We start from the raw sequence: 26363 nt of genomic DNA on the forward strand, positions 1-26363 counted from the left end.
AACTGCAATAACACAGCACTCAGATTAAAGAGTTTCCAGTTTCCTTCTCCCTTTGATCGTTTCCTTGGCATGTTTGCCTCTGTAAATAGTTCAGCCATCTTTGTGTCAGTGGTACCAGCTCTGCTCCATCTCCAAAACCTTGCCTACATCCTTCAAAGTATCACTAATCTGGTGCGCCTTTTGTGTTTTTTCACAGATTGACATTCAGACCGTGCTTGTTTTATTAACCAGATTTTAGAAATAGCTCTACCTACAGAAAAAGCACAAAAGCTCCTGGCTCTACCTGAAGCTGGGGCCTGCGGGTCTCCCGGCGCGTCATGTCGAGCTGCTGGAGGCGGAAGAGCTGCTGCAGGACTCTGCTGTTGCTGCTGGTAGTACAGCTGGATGGGCAGAGGGATCGCCCTTCGCCTCAGTCCTATCAGGAGGATCTGAACCTGGTTGCTGACTTTGGCCTCCTCTTGTCGCCGCATTGTGTGGTTGGGAAACACCGTCCTGCGGTGGCGAGGAAGCGTTAGAAAATTAATGACCACATGTGCAGACTTCAAAAGGCGAATCAGCTGCGAGACATCGCCTAAAACTCTGGAAGACTTTCAGGACTGACCGCAGACATTTGAGGAAGCCGGTGGAGTTCAGGATGTTGCTTCGTCCCATTTTGCTGCATGTGGCGAGGTACTCAGAGTACATTTCTGATCGAGACACGGAGCCCTCGGGGTTCGTCTCGAAGTGTGCGTTTAGCCTGTGGGTAGAAATGCAGACGGCTTAAAATGCAAGCCGACATCATCTACAGACAATTAATCATGCCTAGAAATAAATCTAACTCACCACTGCAGCGTAAACTTCTCCCCATCGAGTTCAACGATACCAGGAGGTGGCTGGGAGGACTGAACTGCAGCTCTTGCTACTAAAGGAGACAAAAGGAGCAAGAACACATTAAACAAAAAGGAGAAAAAACATCTGTAGAATTGATTTGATGCTAGAAAACAGAAACAAAACTGTTCACTTTGCTTCTGTAGTGCTCCCAAGCCAATCCACTAGGTGTCAGCAAACTAATAACTTCACATAAGACCTGAAGTCAGCTGAGCACAGGAACGGCACCTCTGAGGTTGGCTGCTCTGAGGAGTCGACTGCTGATTATTAAGCTTCCCATCTTTTCTCTTTGAACCAGTTGCTGTAATACTGTTTTAGTCCTGCACAGGAAGTCGAATAGATGCAAACACACAGCGCGGATTTCAGCTGCAGGGCTGAATGTTTGACTGCTCTGTGGCTCAGCAACAGGTGAAAAGTGAGTCCTGCTGTGATTAATACGTTTCAGCAGACCCTTCAGTCCTTCAGTCCTTTCGCCCTGTCTGATGCAGCTTCTCATTCTTTAAACAACCACGATGGAAGAGTCATCCTGCGGTTGTGCAAAAGATTTGTTACCCTGGTTCTTAAGGGTCAGATTATTGGTTTTCACAATAATAAACAACAAAGGAGACAGTTGAGAATATCAAAACTGGGCAAAGAACTCATGAGAATGTGTTCCAGTAAAAGTACGAGAGATTCCACACACAATGTGAGGAGGCCTTAAAGTATTGGCTTTAAACTGCGGTGAAGCTTTGAGAAAAACACTCGAAGCGTGAAGCTTATCGGAAAAAAAGGAATTCATTTTGCTAAGTTGCATAAAGAAATCGATATAACGAGCTTGAGACTGATGGGTGCATCGTGCTTACTGCACAACCCTGTGGGTGCAGCATTATGATCTTCGTTGGTCAGGGTGACGTTCAGTGAGATTATGTGCTCCAGTGACCTGCTTCTGTAACCCGCCCTCAGATAAGCTGAAGCTATGCATGGACCTTTTCTGGCTTGATAGTACACCCACTAAAGAGGCAGCAGGGAATGAGGCAAAGGTGTGTGTCACCTGTGAGTGCAGAGCTAACATAAAGCTCCGTGGTGTGAGCTGTCACTTGAGTCCGGTTCATTCTTCACAACAAAAGCTCTGAGACTCTCACAGCTCATGAAATAAGAACACAGGACTTCAGGCAGAGCTTCCTGCCAAATCAAAAACCATCTTAGAAGTGAGTAAAGCTGAAAGATTGTCAAATCACAGAAAAAATTAATTGCTACTAAAAAAACAAATAGAAAATGAAAAAAGATAAAGGTTTCATCTGTCAGATGTTTTTATTTTAATGCGTTACTTTAATCAGAGGCAGACAAATTAAATGTTTTAAGTGTTCCAGAAAGTTCTCCCGCTTTAGAAGGCTGTACATCTAAATGGGTTCAAGTAAAAGCACAGATTGTCTGTTTATGACCAAATCCAAAACTCAGCTTAAATTGAATCATTGTGAAAGTGTTGAAGTCGACTCACCCGGTGCCGTTGCTCCCTGCACGGCTGCAGGAACCTGCTCCACCAGCTGTGGCCGGACCTCTGCCGCCTGGTCGGCGTTAGCCTGATGCTCGATCAATCGCACCGCTGTCAGGGCGTCGGGGCCGAACGTGTGAAGGTCCACCGATACTAACCGCACCAGCAGGTCTGAACATGGGAGGGAGACACAAATGCATTCCACCCGTTTATCAGATCCACTGAACCGGACAGTACTTCAGTAAACCTCCAAGGTTTGTTGCGGTTTCATACCTATGCTGCGGTCCACAGAAGCGATCTTGCTGCAAGGAATCTCTCCCAGCTGGGCCAGCAGGTATAAGACCTCCAAGGAGGCCATAAGGAGCATGAGGTCAGGCAGGGTGAGGAGCATCATCACCTCCCTGTACGACTCCTGGTCCACATACTCGCAGATTAGCACGCCGTTGTCATCCGCTTTGCTGAGGTTACCCAGGATCTCCATGGCTACAGGATGCACAAACAACAGACTGGTTTAATTTGACGCCCAATGCACAGGGCATTTCCCTCATGAAACCTGCCACTGAAAACCCACCTCTCATTTTGAGGAACCTGTCCCTGGACATCAAGCATTTGGTGATGGTGTGAAAGATCAGGTGCGTCGTCCGAAAGTCGACGGGATCCAGCTGGAGCTGACAGGAAATCACAAGATTAACTCAAAAAACTGTCACAGTCTACCTCCGAGAACCACTGTCGCAGCTAAACGACACAAAAGGAACGGCACGCTGGGACTGGATGAGCTGTGTGTGTAACTGCAACATCTTCACTGGGATTTCACAGGGAAAAAAACATGTGGAACGTTAGGTCTGCACAACTTCAAAGTGACATTAATTGCTATTTGCACTCTGCGAATCAAATCGTATTGAAAGTGACTTAACTTTACTCCTAACCTGCCAGTTAGAAGTTAAACTTAAAGCCTTTTAAAAACCGAGATAAAAGAGCAAAAAAGAAAAGAAAAAAAAGTGACCCCCTGGTTTTGAATCGTGAATTTTAGAGGCATAAAATCAAGTGTGTATAAATAACAGGAAACACGTGTGAACTCTGGAATTCTTTGGAAGGTTGCAAAGATTCCTGTCGAGAACCACAGCTTTTAGTCCAACATGAAAGTCCCTCCCAATACAACAAATGGCAAACTGCATGTTCAATGTTTAGGTGCGTTTTTGAGAAACTCCAATGTGATTTCAGTCCGACTAACATGCATTTAGGATGACCAACACAGAACAGTTTGATTAGCTCCAACAAAAACACTATAGTTTAGTAATATTTTTTTTAATAGTAGTGGAAAATACAACTCAGCCTTGTGGTTATCAGATTTTCAGACGAAAGCTACAAAATCCATCTTTAGTCGGTGTGCTGGCTGACAAAAGCTATAGTGACTTTAAACAAGAGTTCTGGGTGTTATCATTGGAACAAAAAAAAGCTAAATCCAGACCCACCTCAGCAGCCACGTTGCCCAGCGTGTCGAGTCCAAGCTGTCGGAGTGAGATGAGGTTACAGTGGGCACAGAGCAAAAGGAAGCGCAGGCACGTTCGGTTGGCCGCCAGCAGCTTGACATTGGCCTCCTCGAAGGAGAGGTTTCGCAGGATAACGGCAATCTGCAGCACCCGTTGGGCCTCCATGTCACTGATACCCGGGTTCCGAGGCGGATGGAAGAGGCTCTGCCACGACGTACACGACGTAACATCTAGAGAGAATAAGAGGAAGCGCTTAGAGCCAGAGGGGGCACACACTGTTCGGCTGGGATCAACATCAAGCCCACAGTTTACATTTAAGAACTGCAGCTCTCCTTGTCAAACATATGTTATCATTTATCTAATAAAAACTATGCTGAAATGCAGAAGAATTGGAAGTCCACCCAACCGCAAGCAGCAAAAAGCTGAAATAACCATTTTCTGTACGATGTTATCAGTCTCTCACATCACTGTGGAGGAGTTTGGTCCACTCTTCTTTACAATGTTACTTCAATTCTTTGAGGTTTGAAGGAATTTATTTGTACAAATGTTCCACCACAGCATTTCAGTGAGGCTGAGGTCTGGTCTGGATGAGCCAGTTTCAGCCCAGCTTTAGCTGTGGGACAGATGGCCTCACATCTGACTCTAGAATACTTTGGTATCCAGAGGAGTTCATGGTGGACTCAATGACTGCAAGGTGCCCAGGTCCTGTGGCTGCAGAACCAGCCCAGATCATCAGCCCTCCACCACCGTGCCTGACAGCTGGTATGAGGTGTTTGTGCTGATATGCTGTGTTTGGTTTCCTCCAAACGTGCTGCTGTGCATTAAGACCAAACATCTCCACTTTGCTCTGGTCTGTCCAAAGGACATTGCTCCAGAAGTCTTGTGCTTTGTTCAGATGCAGCTTTGCAAACCTAAGCTGTGCTGCCATGTTCTTTTTAGAGAGAAGAGGCTTTCTCCTGCAGCCCTTCCAAACAAGCCATCCTTGTTCAGTCTTTTTCCAACTGTGCTGTCATGACCTTTAACCTTTAACATGCTAACTGAGGCCTGTAGAGTCTGAGATGTAGCTCTTGGGTTTTTTGCATTTCCTCTAAGCATTACACTTTTTTACAACAATTGTTCTCTAAGATCTTAGAGGAATTCTTTCCTCCTTGGCATTGGTGTTAACACACACCTGAATGTCTCAGACTTCTGCTGATGATGATCAATTTATCCGGTTTCATTTAATTACCAGCACTCGGTTGCTAGTAGCCCTCTTAATTCTTATGGAAGCAGAAAGGGTGGACTTTTTAAGTTTTTCGCCACTACACTTCTATATTCAGGTTTGGTCAAATAAATAATGACACTAGGGCTCTAAAGTCCCAGTCGACTGATTGGTCGATACGTTCGCCGTGTTAATTTCATACAGTCTATGGTTAATTTCATCAGGAGGAAAGTACCAAGAGCTAATGGGGGTGTTTTCAGAGCCCGTTCCACAGGTTACAGTCTGTCTTCAGAGAACACCCCTTCCTTGTTTTCACTATTTTGGATTAGCCCAACCCACTAGAGACAGATTGAAGAACGTCCACGTTATTCAACGTCCGGTGGTTTGCTGAATATTCATTTCATTTACAGCGAGTTCTCCTCTACCATCCACTTCAAAGACGTCAGCAGCGGGGCTGAATTTTATCAAAATAGATGGCGGGGAAAAAGTGGAATGCAAAACAGTTTGCATATCACAGCTCGACTACAAACATGGCAAATCATCCAAAAACGGTAATATTTCAATATTATAGGCTATTTATGTCATATTAAACATTTTAAATATTTTTTTTGTTCGCTTTATGACTGCAGGCGCACCTGCCCTCAACAGCGGCAGCATCCCTCAGATACACCCAGACCACGCTGGGTGTTAAGCCTCCATCATCCAAACGCAAAAACATGAGATCACAGAAGGAATTGTCAATTTTATTTATTATTATTAATAAAGATAATTTTCCCTGAATTGCCTTTTGTGTCCAACAGCCTTCTTGTGCTGATATCAGTACATCTTCGGTATTCACGTGCTATTATATTGTGCTGTCGGAGTCGAGTTTTTTAAATTATTATTATTCTGATATGTAAAACCATGAAACTCAGAGGGTGCAGTCTATCACACGTCTGTACATCAGTAACAGTGTGTGATCTGCACTCATGAGCATCACTAAATGCCCTGTGGGTGGAAGCACCTCTTTTTTTGGTCTCTGAAGCTTTTAAGACCAACTGTGTTTACCTTGTGCTGGGTTGCTCTTGTCCCAGATCAGCTCCCTCACTTCAGCGTCCTCCACCACCTCTTTCCAGAACTGAAAAGAGAAACACAAGCCGTTAGCAATGCATTTGAAACCATGCCAACAGCAGCCACTTTCAGCTCAAGGATGTTTACTTTGACAGTTGTATCAGAAGCCGTGATCGGTTACCTCATTGTGGGCAAAAATACACGCTGAGGCCAAGTTGTTTTGTTTTAGTCTCCATTTAAAATCATTCATGAGCCGCACTATGTGGGCCAAAGGGAAACTACATTTACACTACACCGTATACTACTATATGGCTGTATTGACAAATAAATTCTCTCGAGTCTTGAATGAGTCACTCACACTGACAGACAGGCAAACACTTTAAAAATACACCCATTAAAACGTCATAGAAAAGCAGACAGTCTTCAGAGCAGCTTCAATTGTATCGATTGTGCAGTCTGAAGTGGAGGCCAGCCTCCCTCTGGATAAAGCAGATCAAAGCCTTTTCAACTGGATGCAGACTGTGAGCATTTTTATTGACCGTCTGTCACCTCTGACCTCCTGTCGCAGCGGCGCTAACGTCCTGACTGCAGATGAATTGAAAACTACAATGCATTAGCCAGAATGCCACTATTACATAAGCATCCTGAACTGAGTGAGATTGAAGTGATTTGACCTTCAGTCCTAAAAGACGCTTCAGAGGACAGAGCAGAGCAACACTGCATTTCTGCCAATGCTCAATCTGTAAAGAGTGACAGAGACGCTCCGTGGCTTCAGAGGAAAAGTATTCATTATCTGTACATAAATAAACCGAAGCCGGAGACATTTAAGTCGACTTTTCTGATGGATTGCAAAAAATATATAAAGAATACTTTACCCTGACAAAGTCTCGGGAGGTTTTCTCCTTCCAGTCCGTCCCGAACACCACAGAAAAGCTGCCAAGAGCTAGAAGGAGACAAAGGGAGGGATTTAACCAGATTTCAGCTCTGCTATACTTTTATCTTCTTCTCCTGTTCAACAACTCCCCTTTGACTAAATCCTATTCACTGGGTACTAAAAGACTAGAACCTTTGATGCTAGAGCAAAATGGGGAAAAACATATCTGTCAGGTTGTGCCATCAAAAGAGGAGTTTTCTGCTGTGCTGCACAAATAAACTAAAAACCTGTTATCACACTTTACAGAGCTGCTGTCTTTGTTGGCACAACTGAAGTCAAACATCACAAACTGGGAAACAACGGGCGTAATGTTGAGCGAGGCTGGGGACGTACAGTCGTCGAAGACGCCAGCGTGGGCCAGCAGCAACGTGACCAGTTTGGGGTCCTTGTCCAGCTGCATGGCGTGCTTGCTCTCGTTGGAGAGCAGAGTGCAAACGTTAACAGCAAAGTCCACTTCGTTGGGAAGGCCCGAGAGGAGAGACAGCACCAGTTTGTTGTAGTCGCACGGCTGAGCGAAATCCGTAGACAGTCCATAGCTTTGGCGGAGATAGTCTGAGGGGGAAAAATAAGCCAAAGAAAACAAAAAAGGGCATTTTAATTGTGGTGGAGAGGTAACAAACACCTGCTTTCTGCTTTCCACAAGAACAGTAACTAATAATACAGCCAAAAAATTATGGGATTAAACAAGAAACATGTCATAGAAACATGACTTCTGCGACAAATGACACACACAACTCAACTTTAACTGAAATCTGCGTTTAGTAGAAATCGCTTTGATGAAGCGTCTGCTGTTCCCCGACTTCTAATTGCATCACACGGGCTCAGCTTCGACGGTGGGTGCTTTACAATTAAAACGCCACTAATCTGAAATTCTAGCTGTGTGGGAACACAGCCGTGCCTTTAATGAACATTTCAAAGAGAGACGATCCCGTGAGTCAAAGTGAAATCACTGTCCTCAAAGACATGAGGTTCTTCCCCACGTTACAGCTCCATTTGCTGCAATCAATCACTCTGCGCGCGTAAGTATCATTTTTCCAGAGTGGCCATTTCAATTTTGGTGCAGGGTCTTTGTACTGTACGCTGCTGCTTCTGGAGCCTAATCATACCGGAGACAGGGGCCCCTGCTGCGTGAATTTGATTTCCCTGTTGAAAGGGATTGTGCAGGGAAATGCCATTTAGCTTCTATTACAGCAGCAACGGCTCCATTCAGAAAACTGAAAGTCTGTTATTATCCTCCACTACCTGTAGCTTTATGAGCAGGATGAATTCTCAGCTGTTGCAGGACACTCAAACAGCACAAGACTGAGATGTCAGGGAAAAAAGGTCAATTCTAACCTCTACATTTGAATTTAGAGCGTGTGGTACACAATGAATTCAGATCCAGTTTTTTATATGGTCTAAAAAGACAGAAGCAGAACATGTTTAGCCATTTGGGGGCGCTATATCAAGCCGTGACCACAGGTTGACAGATTTATCATTTAAAGTGATACAGAAAATATTTACAAGGGTGAAATTAACTGATCCGAGGCAGCATGAATACAGCATTCACTTTCCTTTTAGCTCCAGGTCTCTACCATCTCCTGAGGGGAATATCCAACTGTTTGGATGCTAAATGCTACAATTAGACCAGCAATGAGTAAATTAAACAGTTAATCAGTAGGCAAAATTTCTTAATTTACAAAGGAAGAGCGTAGACAAAAAATAAATAAAAAAAATTTCCCCTTCAAATTTGCTGATTAGCACCATCATAACAGCAGATTGGACACTTGTAATGATACTGATGGGGCAACCGCGTAAAGTTACACACACAATAAATACATTTATATAAAAAAAACAAAAAAAAAACAGTATTCAGTCTCGACTTTGGACACTAAGCAGCAAAGTTTGCTTTCTGGAACCTGGAGATATGCCGGGTCTCTCCAGCCCGGCCCGTCACCAGAGGTGCCGAGTGGAGGATAGGAAAGATCGGCACGGTCGGGACGCCATCATGCTCCATTGCTGCACTTGGCATTGCCAACATGGGACGTGCTCCCAAAAACAAGGTGAGTTAAAGACATGTGACCTTGACAGCCAATCGACTGGATGATGTGGTATGTCAGGTGCGCCCCCCCCCTCAACAGGCTGAGGTGTTGCCCTGGCTATCCATCACATCTCCTGGTATACGCCTCCTCATCAACAACTTTACAAAAAGATGCAAGCAATCCATCAGTGAGGCAGTTTTTCTGTTGGACAGCAGCTGTTTGGGGATATTATTTAAAGTCTCACTGCTCGGGGAGGCAAAAAGAAAAGAATGCACCAACTGCAGAAGCAGGTTTCCACCGTTTGCCGAGCGGGTTTCCCCACCACGGTCATGTTTTGGAGTCCATTAGCTCAGCAGGCAGGAGGGCTGCCTGTTTCAGAAAAGAGGTTGGAGGCTAATCTGAAGTGAGGTGGAGGGAGACAAACAAGCGCGTCCTTCTTCCCTTCATCAATAACTGCTGTCAGGACAGTCAATTATCCGTGGAAGCAGCCCGGCGGTCAACACTACAACTGTGTGTGGCGAACGGAGGGCCTGTGTGTGAGAGCGCTGTGTGACAATGCAGATGTACGCGCTGGCCTCGGCAAACTGCACAAAAAACTTTCAGCAGAAAAACGTTCCTCAGGTTTCTCTCCGATCGGGAATGCAGAGTGGAAAAAAAAAAAAAAAAAAAAGTCATGGAGAAAAGCTGCATTCCTGACAGCTTTGAATCTGAAATGCAATTGTTCATGCAGTGGATCAACACACTTTCCCTCCCCCTCCGTCACACATCTTAGTCGCGGTTCCCGCCAGACAGCAGAATGACGGGGCTCCTTAGTTTTTGACCCCACAGCACAGAACCAGCACCCATCTTCCACCACAGCACGGTGGATTCCCACAGCGAACGTGGGTTTGAGGCATGCCGGCACTGAGGTTTACACCCGATGTGAAACCAGCTTAGTGGTAAAAGTTACAAATATATCAATGTGCAGCTGCAAACAGGAGCAAGATTACAGGCTCACAGCTGTCTGTACGTTTCTTCCATCACACCACAACGATAATATTTTAGGAGAAACGCGACCACAGATTTAGAGATTTTATTATAGGCTGCATGTTGGAGTGGAGCAGGTGATCCGCTCAGAGGGTCAGAAACCATGCGGCTAATCTGAAGTAGTGCTGCATGTGGTGTACCCGCAAGAAAGATTCAACAAACAGCTGCTTAAATTCAGACTGAAAACGCCAAAAAGGTGGATTTATTTTAAAGCATGAATAAAAAGGCAAATCGATTAAAGGTGAAGTTACTTCTATAGTGTTCAAAAGCAAAGGTTCATGTGGCTGATTAGCACAGATGTGCACAGGAGATGCACCAATCTCTCAATTCCAAGATGCTTCACATTCAATCACAACACTTTGTTCTTAGTCCACACAAATTTATAGCAAACTGTCAATAAATGGAGATTTTTCAGCCTGAGCAAGCAACAAAGTTGCTCAGTTTAATCGTTTTGTTCAAGTGCCGTAAAACACCAAAGAAGAAGACTGTGAAAGCTGGACAGGGTACATTAAGTAGGTCTGACTGTCCGATAACTGATGAGACACAGCGCTTTGTGCGACTTGGAGAGGGAAGAAACTCATGTCCAGCTTTCGGTTTCAGTTTGAACTGAACTGGTTTCACCAGCTGCGGAAGATCTCGGCGCCACAGTGCAAGCGCCCGTTAGAAACCTCGCTTTGCAGAAACTGTTAGATCCGCACACATCAGCCACACTACAGCCTGAACAAAGGACTCGGTGAGTAAAGCTAGCTGAGCTGCTGATACATTTGATCTGTTTGTTGTTGGTGGCTGCTGACTCGCTTTGTGACGTAAGAGTGCGTTCAGTCCTGAGGTGGGACGCTCACTGATGCCGAGCAGCTTCAAAAAGGGGATTTTGTTTGGATAACCCCCTCCCATGAATGTAACAAATTAAATGAGACGGTTCGGTTAGTTGGTATAGAATAAGCTACAGAAAAGGACTTAAAGAAAACTGAAAGTCGGTGCAAAAGAATGAGCTGACCAAGACAGCATTTCACATAAAGTTAAGAAGCCGTCCATTTTACTCTGGGATGAACCAACTCATTCATAAAAAACAAGAATAACATCAGTCTTCTCTTCTCGCTGGAAGCCTAAAATCAGCATAAAGTAAACACACTGTATTTAGAGGTCAAACAGAGGAGCTCCATACAAACTACCCAACTCTAAAAGAAACAAAACCACTCTCCCATTCTTTATTAAAAGAGCCGAGGTCCAGTTTTCTGCATCTGTTTGACCTGTGAGCTGTCCCTGTTCCCCGTGCCCCACAAGTGCCGCTTCGCTGTAATCACATCTGCATGAGGATTAAGTACTCCGGTCTGCCGAGAGACAGCGAGACAGACAGAAAGCCTGCAAACAGACACCAAAGCCGTGCACCTGATCCAGATGTGGCAGAAAAGCACAGACGCTCTACCTGACACGACGTGTTGCTGGTAGTTGTAGGAGCTGGGGATTGCACCGACTGGAAGAGAGGCTTTGGGATTCCCCGGCTGCGCTTCCTCATCGTCCTCGCCGAAGTGATGGACTTTCTCATACTTCTCCAAGTATCTGTGTGTGGGGAGGACAGAGACCACAACAAAGGCAACAGTGAGCTGAGACAGACACTAAAATTAAACAACAATTCAATCGAACAGTTTTCTGGCTTTATTAAATACTAAAAACAATCCGTATTCCATAAAACAAACTCGAATTTCAAGCTGTGCTCGAGCTACTAAGGAGATGGGGAAAATAATTATGCGTTCTAACAGCTGACTTCTATAAACACAAGAATAAAAGACGCTAAACAATGTGTAGACACAAATGGTTAAAGTATAAAAACTATCTTTAGCTAATTTACATAGAAGCGGACGCATAACAGAACGTGGTGAACATCAGCAGGCTATGAGAGGCTATGAGTGGAAAGGACTGTCCACACAGAGCAACACTGAAAAGAGCAGCAGGTGGAAACATAAGTGTTCAAAGAAGAATTTAACCTTCCCTCAATGTAATAAACACACCATTTCATATTTTAGTTTCCCCAATATCTTCTCTTCTATAAGTAAGAACCAAAAATCGGATAGAAAGATAAATATTAAAACATTCTTAGTGTGTTGAGCGTCCTTTGTCCTCATTATCCATGAAATCCACACAAAACCACCCTGAAAAGCTTTTGGTGACAGCCAACTTATACTGACCCACCTCTCAGCCAATCAGGTGTGGGCTTCATCAGCGGCCTGCTCAAACCACCGAAACACAAAAAAAAAAAAGAGCATACCATGCCTTCAGATCAGAAAAGTATAGTATAAAGTGCGGCTGAAGTGCCTTTTTGCTGCATTCTCTCAAGTGTCCAGCAGGGGGCGAGACTTCTGGTTGCAACAAGAAGGGAGATTTTAGTCCAGATAAATAACTCTAAATCCATTTCTCCAGAGTTTTGCCTTAATCACTACTCTACATCCATGTTTTATATCCAAGCTTAAGCTTTCATTAATCCTCATCCATAAAAAAAAAAAAAAAAAAGTAATAAGACAGTGAATGACACACTGATGAATAGAGTTCATTCACAACACTGAGCAGCCAATCAGAGTGATTGATCTGACTGACCGAGCAGAAGCAGATTCAACATGATGAACTGGCCGTTTTAGATTTAAAAAAGAAAAAAGAAAGGGTTTTTTTCCTGATAAATGATGGGTTCTAAAAGAGATAATGGTGCATCACATAAAGAAGAGACCATTTGAATTTCACAGCACCTTGACAGCAGGTTGTCAGCTGAAGGTTACGTGTGATAAAACAGCCCAATGTGAACACAGACTAAATCAGAATTCAGGCACGCATGTAGCAACTGGTACATTAACATAACGTCTACGACAAGCAACCAAAAGACCATTTGATGTAGTGGAAGCCAAACCCACACCCTAAACAGTGGAATGCATTCAACCTGAACTCAGTCGAGGTAAAAAACCAAAACAAACAGCTGACAGCATGTGACCGCGGCTCACCAGACACGATTATGACCAAAATCATAATCACGATTATTCTGAGCAATACTGAAATCACGATTATTAATCACGATCATTCATGTCTGGAAGAACATGTATTTTTATTGCACCATTTAGAAACAGAAAGATATGGCGTCTGTTAGTTCTGGTCTTTGGGCGGTAGATTGATGGCTTCAGCCCGGTGCAGGCTGCTGTAATGGATGTCTGGGTCGGCGATTTTGTGAATTAACAGTAGCTTTGGCCTGCATGCGTTCCTCATATTTAGGTTTGTGATGTTTCTTCAGGTGGTAGAACAAAGTAGTGGTGTTACTCTGCGGGACAGACACTACTTTGTTACACTCTTTGCAAATAACTTGCTCTTGTTTAACTTCATTTGCCCTGAATTTGCAAACAAGTCGCCCCGTTTTGAGGCACAAGCTCCTCGCGGTCCCCAGATGCTTCTGTATTCTTCTCGGCTTTCGACTTGTTCTCATCAGTCTTACTCAGACTGTCTAACTAGCTGCCGCTGCAGGCTGTCTGACTGTGCGCTTGTTCTTTAGGCAGCTTAACGAAGCCTTACCCATGCTTTCGCCCCCTGGTGGTTGGTTGACCACTGGTTGAGAACACATGTGGTTAGACGCAGGCAGCAGAGCTCGCATTTTGAATGTAAATATGGTTGACGATCAGGTTCACTTAATTGTGGCCACCAAAATCGTGATCACGATCAAAATACTATTAATTGTGCAGCCTTAGCAGACACCTCCCACAACATCCAAGAAGTTGAAGGAAAAGATTCAACAAGAACTCACAACTGCCTGACCGATCAATACAGAGCAGAAAGAAACAAGCACAAAGCAAAAAAAGATGATCTTGCAGACAACACCTTTCATTATATTGTGCCTGGAGACATTTACACACGCTTGCTGACAGATACACTGCGATCGCATACCTCGCCTCTCACGTTGGGGGAGGAGAAAGACTTCATCAACTTAAAGATGAAATCACACAGTCAGGAGCAATCTTTCATCCTTAACTGGTATTTGACTGATTGAGCTCTCACCTAATTCGGCTCCTTCAATCGCAGACTAACGACAGACACTTTCACAGGTTCATCAACCTGAGAACTAAGCCGACATTTCTTTTTTTTCTTATTCTTTAAAGCACTAAGATAAACCTGTCCGACTCCACAGTTCTGTCCTTTAACCTGCTGAAAAAGCTTGAAACCAAAATCTGTGAAGGTAACATCAAGCTCTGTTTCTCACACAGAAACTCTCTGCAGGCTTTTTGATGAACACCTCACAGTAGTGTGGTGAAACCTCCCTGACAAACACATAGCCATGCAGCAGAATACCTCAGCAGCAGCAGCAGCAGCAGCAGCAGCGAGTCACCAAGCGAGCGCCTGTTTCTGAATTAGGACCCGCTTGTTCATCGTGGCCGAGGTAATCCCCCGTTCGCTGGCTGTCGGTTGACACACTGGACTATAAATACACTCTGCCTTCATTTGTAGAGGGAGGGAGTGTGCGAGGAGGGAGGCAGAGTAGGAGAGATAGGCCTGACTGCAGCGTCATCAACCGCTGTCTGGGCACAAGCGAGATAAAGGCTGGAGGGGGGTTGGAGGCTCTGGATAATAGAGAGTCAAGTGCAGCTGCATGTGCCGGCGCTTCCCCTTTTTTCTCTCTCCACACATACATGATAAGAGGAACATCAGCCGAGTCCTGCTCAAACCGAGAGCCACAACCAACCAGCAGAAACCACATCTGTTTGCATAAATTTCACTACAACCGTCCAGGGAGGCGCCTCTTTCATCAGCGCCGCGGCTGAGCCTTTTCCCTCCAAAATAATTCACCAACTGCAAAGCGCGACAAGCGATGAGCTGTGAACAGCCACCGTTGTTAGTGCTGCGTTATTTATGGACATCTGGATTGCGCCAGAGGAGATACTTCTGGCTTTGATTTGTCTCAGCTGCCCAAATGCCCCTCAGAGTGTTCGTGCACGGGAGCCGGCTGCCACCTGCTGGACGTGGACGCAGACATGCAAATACCGCTGCCAGTTTCTGCACAGAAATGTTTGCTTGGATTTATCAGTGCCAGGAGGCCATTGCAGGCTGGGGGGGGGTTGTCAATAATCTCAGGACCGTTTGTAAATTATCAGTCTGGTCATTCGGTTCAGGGGTTTCCAACATTTCCTGGGTGCAGATTTTGCTGTTGAAGAATTTTTAAATCAAGAAAGATTGATCCTGAACAAGGGGTGCTATGGCTACGACTGCATTTGATTGTAAGGGAACATCTACCTGTTGATAATGTCTAAGACAAACTCAAAGCTCGGATTACTTTTGCTTTTGAGAACACAAACAGTGTTCATTTGAACTGACGACCGACTTCCTTCGCCTCTTCAGAGATGGAGTTGTAAACTTTTACTATGGTTGTGTAATAAAACGTTACGCATCCCCACCTATAGTAGCTCACTCTTTGTCATCATAAACACTAATGTGATGACTGTCAAATGAATGCTGTGCACAAAACATCAAAAAGCTTTAGAAAACTACAGGGAAAATTCTAGCTTTACTGAAGATAAAAAGACAATGAATAAAATGGAGCTGTGTAGTTCCGGTACAGTTTACGGGAACGGTGTCTCATCGTTAGTGGCCAGCTGCCTCTGGCTATGCCATGTTTAGCGAGTTTAAACCCATAAAACAAGACCATTTAATCCTTTCCCATTGTCAGTCAGTAGCAGTGCGTTTACTCTCAGTGCTTTGATGGCTACAATTCAGAACCACAGCTAACATCCAGCCCTCCCAGAGGACAAGCCTAGCGCAATGACAGCACGTTACACCGTATCCTTCGGGCTGTGTTGGAACACAGTTTGAGATATACACAACTTTGTGATGAATAGGCTAGTTGTTTGTTTGTTTTTTTGACTGAACCATGGACATCAGCTCCACCTAGCAAGAATGAGAGTCAACTGCGTTTTTTTTCTAATCAATGCTAATTGGGGTCGGAGCAGATAAATACCCGTGACTACTGCAGATTCATTTGACAAATGCTAATAAATACTTTATGGTAGAGCTCAAATGCCAGACGTTATCAGGACTTTTAGCCTCTACTAACAGGAAATCACAGTCGTACCAACAGTACGTCCAGTTAAGTCGAGTTACAGTTACAGCTCGACGTGATAAAAATAACTGGATTATTCTCCTTTGTCCAAATATACATGTACAGGAGGGGATTTGGGTTATTTCCTGAAGTATGTGAAGATATTCTGTCACTTTCTCTGTGGGAGGTTATTGTACATGCAAGTATAGCTGATTTCACTGCACAGACGTCCAAGTTACTTGAATGATTATTTAGTCAGATGGAGTGGCAGCGATAAAAAAAAAACCATTAAAAAAAAAACCAAAAGGATTTTATTAGAGCAGAGCGACACTCTGGAAATACTTTAAGTGACCACAAGTTGACAAAAAGTCTTAATGGGCTGATTTTATGCAACAGTTTCTATGCGTTTAGTCGTCTGATGAAAAAAGAAACAGAAAAATATATGAATGAGAGCAGTTTCATTAGTAATTTGGCTGAATTAACTTACACTTTCCTGTTTCTCCAGACAGAGGCATGCCGACTAGTTTGGTTGTTCTTTGCTGTTAGCGGCTTCTTCTTCTTGGCTTGTTCTAATCCAGCTGTCCGTATACATGCAGGAGTGATTCGACTCCAAACTGTACCATCTTAGCTTTGAGAAGTTCGATTTCATACAATCGTGATCAGACTGAACCAATAATTTACTTCATAGTGTCATGTAAATGTACCGAGGGTATTTGGCAGTAACATTTATGAAAAGACTAGTGGAAAAAAGTAGATCTATAAAAAAATATACATATATATATATATTCTGCCCCGTCTCTTCTTCTATGTTGGAGCAAAGGAAATAAGAAGGCACTGTGCTCAAACTCAGTTTCTCACTGAAGGACAACAGTAGCGAGCCAGTTGTCTTCTGATCCGACACTTTTTCTCAATCTGGGTTGTTGAGCAGAAGCATCTGGCGCTGACAGCCCAGATAAGCTGTAGTTTCTTTAATGGGTATACTGATGACAGCTCTGCAGAACATAATTTATTGTAGACATGTTCTTGCATTTGTGAATGATTAAATGTTTTGCACGTGTGAAAAATAACGCTTGCCCAAGCTTATGAACGGTCTGTTCGTGTGAGTGCTGAATACATTTGAGAAGGTCTGTGTACAGTGTCCTCATTGGTTTCTACAGTTTCCTGTCAGAATGTTTATACCGAAAGACACTTGCTCCTTCCTATTACATGTGATGGTCAGAACAAACTCTAAACTCTCTCACCAGCAAATAAAGTTCCATAAAGTACTAAAGCCAGATTGTAGCGCCACTATCAAGCAGAAGGCAGATCTGCCCATCTGCTTGTTAGCAAGGAAGCTGAGAGAAGAAGATTAGGCTATCAGTGATGGCTCACACTGCTGGAGGGCAGGTCAAATTACAGATGGAACAAAAAAAAACAAACAACAAAGTCTCAAGAGCTTTTAGGTGTCGTCTGTGATAGCAAGTTTGCTTAACGGCTGGTATTTTCTTTAAAAAGAAAGAAAAATTTGTATTATTCTTTATAAGTAGAAAGGAAAAGGCGCCAGTCCACATCTTTCTGTTGACAACTGGTCATCAACCTCTGAAGCCTGAGCGCTGCCTCGGATGAGGCAGTGGAATAAAAACACAGCTAATGTAAGCCAGATCAAAGGCTGCTTCGTCCAGATGTTCCAGACAAGCAGGAGAATCCACTGGCCAGCACGGTACACAGGGTGAAAACTAAAACCCAGCGAACAGAAAAAGCCCATCATGCGTTTCTGTGATGCGAGGCTGGACTCTGTGCTGTGTTGTCTGTTTATTTCTCATGTCCAAGTGAAAATCAAGACTTGACACTGCAAACAACAATAAGAACACTGCTAACTTCAATGATTGCCTGAGCACATAAACAGAGTAGTAGGTGGTACGGTTCCTGAATGTTGCCCACTCAGGTTAGAAGGAAGACACAGAAAGAGGACCGATAATGTCATTAAACGCTTTCTCCAAGAAAAATAACATCAATTTAAAGCCACTTAGAACTCCAATTCAGCCTTCAGAATACAGGGGAAAAACTGGCCACTCACATGACTGCATAACTGGCTAATTGCTGGGGTCATGAGAATTTGAGGCCCTAAAAGTGGGCTCACAAGTCAGGACCTATTGAGAACCACATGGCTTACTAGTGCGAGGTAAGGAGAGGTGTATTAGAATGGTAAATATTTAAATGTCAAAAGAAATGAGTAGACGTGGGAATCTGATCGCACCTACAAACAGTTGATGTGATCATTTCCATGTAGACAAAGCGGCTTACTAAAATCAAAAAATAGATTAGGCTGAGTTAGTAGTTTTAGCAGAGGCTTCTTGTTTGTCACTAAAAACTTCACCTGGAGGCAGAGTTTCAAGACTAACTTGTTCATAACAGAGCATGAGTCGGAAGCTGGGATCCAATCTGGTACTACTAAACACTGATGAATGAAAACAGGCCGCTGCCACACATGCTCCTCAGACCAAAACCGTCACATGACAAAGCACTGAAAATGCTTGTAGCTTTTAACCAAGGCAGAGTAATAACACACTCGCAGCCATGTGTACAAACTTCATCATGATAACAGAGCGCGGGAGCTTAACTGAATATTCCTAGATGCCACTGACTCACAGTCCTGACTTCCTCCAGATGGGGTTGCCGCGGTGAGGGCAAGCAAAGGTCGAACCAGGGTATTAGTCACCTGATTTGGCTTCTGGGTGCAACACGCTGCAGTTTTGGGAAAAGAACTAAAGCAACACCAGGGGCCTTATTTCAACACACTTTTCATTACCTCTCAGATTACTGGATGCCGTTTAACAAGGATAGAAATTACATTTTTCTTAAAAATAGGTTATCTTTGCGGTTTAGAGTTTAGTGTAAACCACTTCTAAATTACTGGGAACTACCAATGGCGGAGAAAACTGGAGAAACGTGCATTTACTCATTCAAAAATCAAAATAGCGGCAGGGAAACTGGAAGCAGGGTTCAGTAAGTCTTATCCACTCAAACAAGAGAGCAGTGCACACAGATGTTGAACATAAATATATACATGTAAAGACTGACAGAGATAGAAGAGGAGCGGAGCTATCCATCTTCAAAAATGCTCTCAAATCTCTTTAAAAAGTGTACTTTTTGCTTCAATCCTGCTAGTGAATCAGGCCAAAAAACAAAGCTAAATATCAACTGTGCCCTCAGTGTGTCTGTAAAAGCTGAGGCTTTGATCCAGAATCCTTTATCCCCTGGAGTTGAAATAATAGTAGCGCCGCTGCTAGGATTGATGTCGAAGCTTCAACAAGTTGAAAATGAGCTCAGGGTGGAAAAAAAAAAAGAAAGAAAAGTTTCTGGCACTTTTCCGCTTGCTTATTACTGAGCAGCATTCAGATATCAAATGGAAGGCAGCAGGAGCTGGCACTGAACTCCAGCGCTGCACATTACTCTGCTCTGAGTGGGAAGCGCTGACCGGAGAGCGCCACATCACGTCCGTCCTGTTCATTCAGACCGGGAGGACTCGGCCACTAGTGCGATCCTGCCAAAAATGGTGTTTCCTTCACTCCTACCTGCCTACCCATTTGAAATAGTTCAGGAAGATAAAGAAAAAAAGAGTGAGGACGACAGGTTGATGACAACCCTCACATGTGTGCGTTACTGCAGCTGCTGGCTTGTTTTAAGGAAAGCCTTGAGAAACGCAAACCCGGCGGTTACAGGTGGTCATTCAACTGGATAATCAGGGTTAACCGATGTTAGCAAACAAACTCCCCGGCTCAAGTGTCCCAGAGTGACACGGTGAATCTGACCCAGCCCGGGTGAGCACAAATGAACTGTACCTGGTTATGACTCCTGAAAAAACGAGGACACTCTTTATATCGTCAGTGTCAGTTGGTGCAAGACAAGTCGAGCTGCCTGCTGCCATCCCTACACCAAGCTGCCACAAATAAACTTCACAAAGCAGCTCCGACGGCAGCCGTGACAGGAGGGTGATTCACGTCAGGTCTCATCTCCTTTCTGAACATATTTTATTGATGATGACTGCAGCGACTAAGCTGATTAACAGGTGAGGGGGAAAAAAATCTGATTCATACTCGCACCACCAGAACAAATGGTCAAACTATTGATGTGTATTTACACACCTGCTTTGGATATCAGAAAAAGTTACTTTTGTTCCTGTAACTCCCCTGTTAAAATGCTGTAAATTACACCTGTTAGACAGTAACAAATGCAGGGGGTTACCTGAACTTCTGAGGAGCTCAAAGCCTCCCTACTGTGTAAAGTGTGTAATCAAATTAGCCCAAACTCCTAGCACAAGCCAATTTGCTGACAATGCCTAAATCATAAGTTACTATTTTCAAAAGAGGAGACAAAAATAATAGAAACAAAGGGCTACAAGCACTTATCTGTTACACAAGTGCAAACCCTAGCAGGCAGGTGCTAGTGATGGGAACAACGGTAGCAGAGAGCAGGGAAAAAAAACAAAACCCACAAGTGCCAACTGTTTGCAGGGATGGCAACATTCACACCAGACTGCCATCACTGGCAGCTGACTGTGTTAAGACTAAGGAGCATGGATGCAGTGTAACTCAGAGCAAACAGCTGCCAAAAAGTGTATCAAAACCAAAAGGCTACAAGGCTTCCAGGAAATGTATGGTCAAGACAGGCTAAACCACTCCCAATAGTCTTCAAACTGGGTTTAAAACCAAACTAAATCCACTTTGCCTTCTCCTCATCTTTGAAGCAGGGCTTAGTTTCTCCTCGGCAGCATTGTAGTAGTGCAGCTCCCAAGCAGAATGGAGCGGAGAGGCCGGATCCTGCTGCCTGCATCTTAACATTTGTAAACACTTCCCACATGCTACCTGAGAGCGGAGTGCCGCGCGACTTACCGCAGGTAGTACTGTTTTAAAGCGAATGCGGCGTTGGAGCAACTCCTCGGAAAGTTAAAGTCCTCTGCGAGTTCAGTCCATTGGTTTTTGTCAGAGACCTGGAATGGAGAGGAGTTCGTTAGAATTCAACAAAAACAACAAAAAGAGCGGTTACAGTGAGGCCATCTGGTGCTACAGGTCCCCCCCCCCCTTCTCTCTCTCAAATATCAGAATCACTAATCAATAACTTTCTCAAACTACTGAATATCGGACAACAAGATAAAACTAGCAATACATTTAGTGGAGATGCGTTTAATTAGCTCTGTTCCGTTTGTTTTTGGGCACGTATTTAAATGTTGACACATTAGTAAGTGTAACTGCCCGACTCCATTTAGGACATTATCGTTACAGTTGAGCCTAGTTAGCGCCACGGCTAACAAGCTAACTTGACTTTACCCCGATTTGGCGTTAAAACGTCACGAGGCCAAACTCAATCAAACTGCCTCAAACCATTTCCAAACGCGTTAGCTTGAGGCGAGCCGTTTGGTTTTGGAGTAAGTGTCGGCAGCGTTTACTGTACCCACTACATGGGCCTGTGAGGCCTACATTTTGTGTTCAGCCATGAAGCCGAAGAAAGATGGCTATTGCGAGAGGGGAAAATGCAAGCTTCCCCCCTGGTTGAAACTGCTGGTAAAAACCCGAGCGACACGGTGTGTCCTACGCGGTGCTTTCCTAGGCCGGGCTCCGTGCCGATAATCGATGTTAAACGTGCCCGCTAATTTTGAGTCGCTCCAACTGCACTCTGACTCCGAGCGGTTGGACTCTCAATTCAAACCACACAACAACACAAGCCACCACATTGCATAGAGATACATGGCAAACTAGCACAAGGCCAACACCGACCCACTAACGTCTTTCTGGAGGGTTACACTTGTCCCGGGTTATCCACACAGAGTTGTGTAGTAGTCCTGCGAGGAGTCCACAGACAGCAGAGTGTGGGGAAATAACACTTTTGGTTCCCACTCACCTTAGCAAATCCACCTAAAGAGACGACTCTGATATAGAGAGCATTCAGATCCAGCTCTTTCCCACCCACGATAGGAATCTTCTTGAACGGCGATCTGTTGGGATAACATAAGAAATTAACGCACACATGTTTAAATTACACTTTTAGTTAACTCTCTGTCACATGCAATTTAGATTTAAAGTTATATTTCTTGGGAATAAAGACGCCCCAATCTCACCCTCTGCTTTGGTGAAATTGCCGCAGCTCGTCCAGGAAAGCCTGTCCTTTCCTTCGCTGATCTAGTAGATTTTTCCCCGTCGAATTTGCCATTGTTTTTGCATGCAAAAACGGTTAAACCCCACTTCATTCGCTTCCTAAGACACCAAGGATCCCATACTCCGCCGGCGCTCAGTCATTCGCCAAGCTGAGTGTTTAAAAAGTTAAAGAAATAGCTGATAGCAAGAAGAGCGGCAGCTCGCTAATAAAGACTGATGCACACAGAAAGCAAGCCCGATACAACCCCGGACTAAGTTCCAACGAACAGTCACAAATACGACCGATTTACCGGTAGATTAGAAACGCCATGGCTGGAGGTGTTGAATTAATGCTTTTGGTCGCGGCTGTATTCGTTTGGAGTGGTTTGACAGTGTGTTACGGACGCAGCTCCGAGGCTATCGCGCACACTGTAGAGCGGCAGAGGGATCCAGTTCTCAGACAAAAAGATGTGAAGGCCGCGGAGCCCGGCCTGCCATGCGTGCAGCGCCCTCTGTGGCCACTGACTGCACTGCGCCGTCCAGGGCAGAGCGACTGCTGGAACAATAGAGACTGTTTTCTTTTTTAGGGACCGTCTGACAACTCCTCTCTTCGTTTGGAAAACGGGTCAGGAGGTTCTTGGAAATGTCCTGTGGGGGAGGGGATAACACTAATTAACACAGCTCCCTTATTATTCCAATCAGGCATGTAATAGTGGGCGACCCTTAAGTTTAATGACAAAAAATACTTTTTCCCCCCTAAGTTAAATTAAAATCATAATATATAAACTATAACTTACTTCTAAATGAGTGCCTTACTGGTATCAGCCAAGTTGCTGAAGTCCCCAATTTAAATTGTTTCTAAAACATATTCTAATTAATTCCAACGTATATAGGAAGAAAAACACAAAGTTATTGCCTGACATATTTTTGTGTGACATTTGACATTGAAGATTAATAATTTATAACTGGCATGGGAAATCTTTCTGGAAATCGAACGTAAACAGATTATGTAATTATATGCTTGTAAAGGATATATTTACGTTGTAGCCAACAAAATCTGTTTGATTAACTTTTTTTTTTCTTTTCTTGGTGCAATCTGTTGCCGGATACTTTTAAGCGGTTGTGGTAAGCTGCCACTATCCCTTGCTGACCACTTCAAAACGACTATATCTCACGGGATGGTTGGAAATTACTCCTGATCCCTTTCCCCAGCAACTGCCAAGCGGATATCTTCTTGATGGGGTTACATTCAACCATTACACGTACCCCTTTGCTCAATGAAAAACCTGTCACAAAATGGCGGAGACGTACGTTAGCAGACCCCATTTTGAGGAATTGACACCAGACAGCGGAAAAAATGCATGTCTCTGCGTGTGGTTTTGAAAACATTGCGTTTTTTGAGAGCAAACTGTGGTACACCGGAGTTCACCACGCGCCTGTTTGGACTCCCCACCCGTCACCCGAATTCTGGGCTAACGAGTCAGTCACGCGCTAGCTTGTTAGCATAGCTAGCGTTATCGATGTAACTGCAAAGCTGCACTGAGCTCTTTCTGTTAATCCAATTACTCTTTGACATCTGGGGCTAATTTAAGATGTTTTCTCCGTTTTGTGTCATCCCTCGACAATACCAACCAGTATCTCATAGGAGAAATTGTTCGAAATGTATCGTTTTGACGCTAGCTGTTCTGGTGTCTTAGTTTAGCGTGTCAGATTCTAATCCCCTAACATCACTGCTAACGTTGCAAATAAGGTTGTCTGAGTATCCCAGCCGCCAGAAGTACCCGAAATATTTTTGTTTTAGTTTTCCTACATCAAATGTCGAGCCTTTCAGGAGCAAGACTACACTTTTACTACACTTATTTATTTCGACGTTACAGTCGTATAATTCACACTATTGTTGTGGCTAACAGACTAACTGTACAGCATCCGTGTGCGGTCACTTTTCATTTGTTGCGAAAGTGGCTTGTTATTTTAACCAATAGTTTGTTTCGCAAATGTGCTAAATTAGGGAACTAATCAACTTTGTTATGTTGCTTTGAGCCTCTTCTAATAGCCGACTTTATTTAGCGTTGTTACTATATAGTGCATCTGCAGACCAGATAATGTGTGAATGCTGAAGTCCACCGATTTCACTGAAATGCCATAAATATCTTAAATATATTTCCAATCAGTGGATTAGTTTTAGTTACAGTTAAAAATCATTTCTTAATTTTTAATTCACTACTACATTGTAGACTATTCACTTTTATCAGTTTGGTCCTGAATAGTTATGTCGTTACAGACACTACAAAAATTATCCTACACATTCTGATGCATGTGGATATGAACATGATGGGTGTTGAATGATTTCTGACAGAATCAATGATGCTATTCAGCTTTAAAGTGAATATGCAGTGGTGCATGTATTGGAAATTAATATAAAGATTGTCTTAGATTACTGTTTGTTTAAAAATGCTTTTTTTGCGACTAATTTCACATCAGTCATCTGCCATTTCATACAGAGATTTGATATTGAATTGTGCAATTTCGTCGGTAAATGGAAGGTTTTGTGTACAGTTAAACCATCCATCCACTTTCTATACCTGCTTAATCCCTTTCAAGGTTATAAATTCACAATAATCTGCCCCTGATTAATTTTATTAAACAGAATCCTAAGAAATCTAAATCTAAAAGATTTAACAGCTGGCCTCCAACAGGCTTACTGGAATAATATTGACAGGAATCCAAGTCACCACCTAAGAAGAATGCACATACAGTTATATAGAATAACAATCACATTCAGTGAAAATTTGAAATGTGCTGTGAATCCATTTATGCTGCTCTTTAAGAGGTGATGAATGGTGTGCAGTCGCTGTGAACGTGCTCTTGAAAGCACTGCAGTCAGTTATGCCATCACCACAGAGGCCCTCATCTGATGTGACAGTCAGGCCTCTTGTGGCATATGGTGCAAATGGGGCCAGTAAGCTCAAACTGCCCCCAAGCAGCCAGACAAAAGACCCCACTGGGACACTAACTGCATGTAACCCCCTTACACACCCCTGCGGCCTGCAGCCTCCACGCCCCAGCTTTACTTCTCTGAAGTATCAAGAAGTGTTTGAGTGATTCAGTGGGAAAGGGCTCCATCTTCTGGCCGACGCACCTAAACGATCACACGGATATACCTCATTGCCTTTGGAACATATTGTACTTTGAGAGATCAGTTGGGAGATTTTAAACTGGATACAGTCACGGTTGAAGTCGAGATGCATGCTGGGAAACTATGGGAGGGAGCTGTTGGTTGGTGGCAGTGAGTGATACTAATAGAGGTCGTACTGTACGCTTGGTGCTGGCATTTGAGAGGTTGCTGTGCTGCAAATTAGATATTAAAACATACAGTGAATGAAATAATTTTGTTGTACCCTGAACTTTTTATTTGATGTTATTGATCTAAAAAAAATAAATAATCAAACTCATCATAAAACAGCCTTTTTATTGATTCTCCAGTTATATTTTAACCCAAAGAAAAGAAACATATTAACATCCATCCATTTTCTATACCCGCTTAATCCAGGGGGGGGGGGAGACACTGGAGCCTATCCATATATTAACATAGAAAGTGTGTTGTTGTTTTTTAAAATAAAAAACATCCAGCATAGACTTTGCGTGTTTGTCCACTGTTGTCACTAGGTGTCACTTGGATCTCATTTTCTATAGCTATCTAAGCTACAGATAGCCACTTCTTTATACATTATAAGGAAAGAAGGAAATAGGTGACATTCAAACATGTCCAAGCATAAATGGAAATACAGTATATACTGGGCAAAAACTGAGTTTGAACAATTCTAACAGACTTGAAAGTCAATATCTAAAAAAAAATTCAGAGGTCGATATTTTTTTCTACTGTGTGGATTCATTCTGTTTTTTTCTGCTTTTTCAATTTAGCTGTATGTCCTGTATGTATAGCAAATTGACAATAAAGCTGACTTGACTATTTGGTATGTCCTGTGTCAGGTCTGAGTTATGCCAAGTTTGCGCATAACACTATGTATGACTTTTCAAAACAAAATCAATCTCACTCATTAAAGAACATTTGAAAAGATAATTGATTTCAGCAACTCTGAAAGCCTTTCTACATACTTTCAATGGGGACTGGATA

General features: G+C 43.6%; 1 protein-coding gene across 1 annotated transcript in view; it reads right to left on the minus strand.

The window, feature by feature from the left end:
* arid2 (AT-rich interactive domain 2) overlaps positions 1–22757 on the minus strand; it is a 30867-nt gene extending 8110 nt beyond the window's left edge. The window contains exons 1-14 of the mRNA XM_072377822.1: positions 22213–22757; positions 21996–22089; positions 20990–21087; positions 11487–11620; positions 7347–7565; positions 6955–7022; positions 6077–6146; positions 3811–4058; positions 2910–3006; positions 2612–2821; positions 2345–2509; positions 823–901; positions 602–736; positions 284–492 (exon numbers count right to left, since the gene is read on the minus strand). Of these exons, the coding sequence (XP_072233923.1) occupies positions 284–492; positions 602–736; positions 823–901; positions 2345–2509; positions 2612–2821; positions 2910–3006; positions 3811–4058; positions 6077–6146; positions 6955–7022; positions 7347–7565; positions 11487–11620; positions 20990–21087; positions 21996–22089; positions 22213–22304 (1918 nt within the window). The 5' untranslated portion in view covers positions 22305–22757. The remainder of the gene's footprint in view (positions 1–283; positions 493–601; positions 737–822; positions 902–2344; positions 2510–2611; positions 2822–2909; positions 3007–3810; positions 4059–6076; positions 6147–6954; positions 7023–7346; positions 7566–11486; positions 11621–20989; positions 21088–21995; positions 22090–22212) is intronic.
* Between the last annotated feature and the right edge of the window lie 3606 nt (positions 22758–26363).

Source organism: Leuresthes tenuis, unplaced genomic scaffold (assembly GCF_036924035.1).
Source record: "Leuresthes tenuis unplaced genomic scaffold, fLeuTen1.0.hap1 SCAF_23, whole genome shotgun sequence".
Classification (NCBI taxonomy): Eukaryota; Metazoa; Chordata; class Actinopteri; order Atheriniformes; family Atherinopsidae; genus Leuresthes; species Leuresthes tenuis.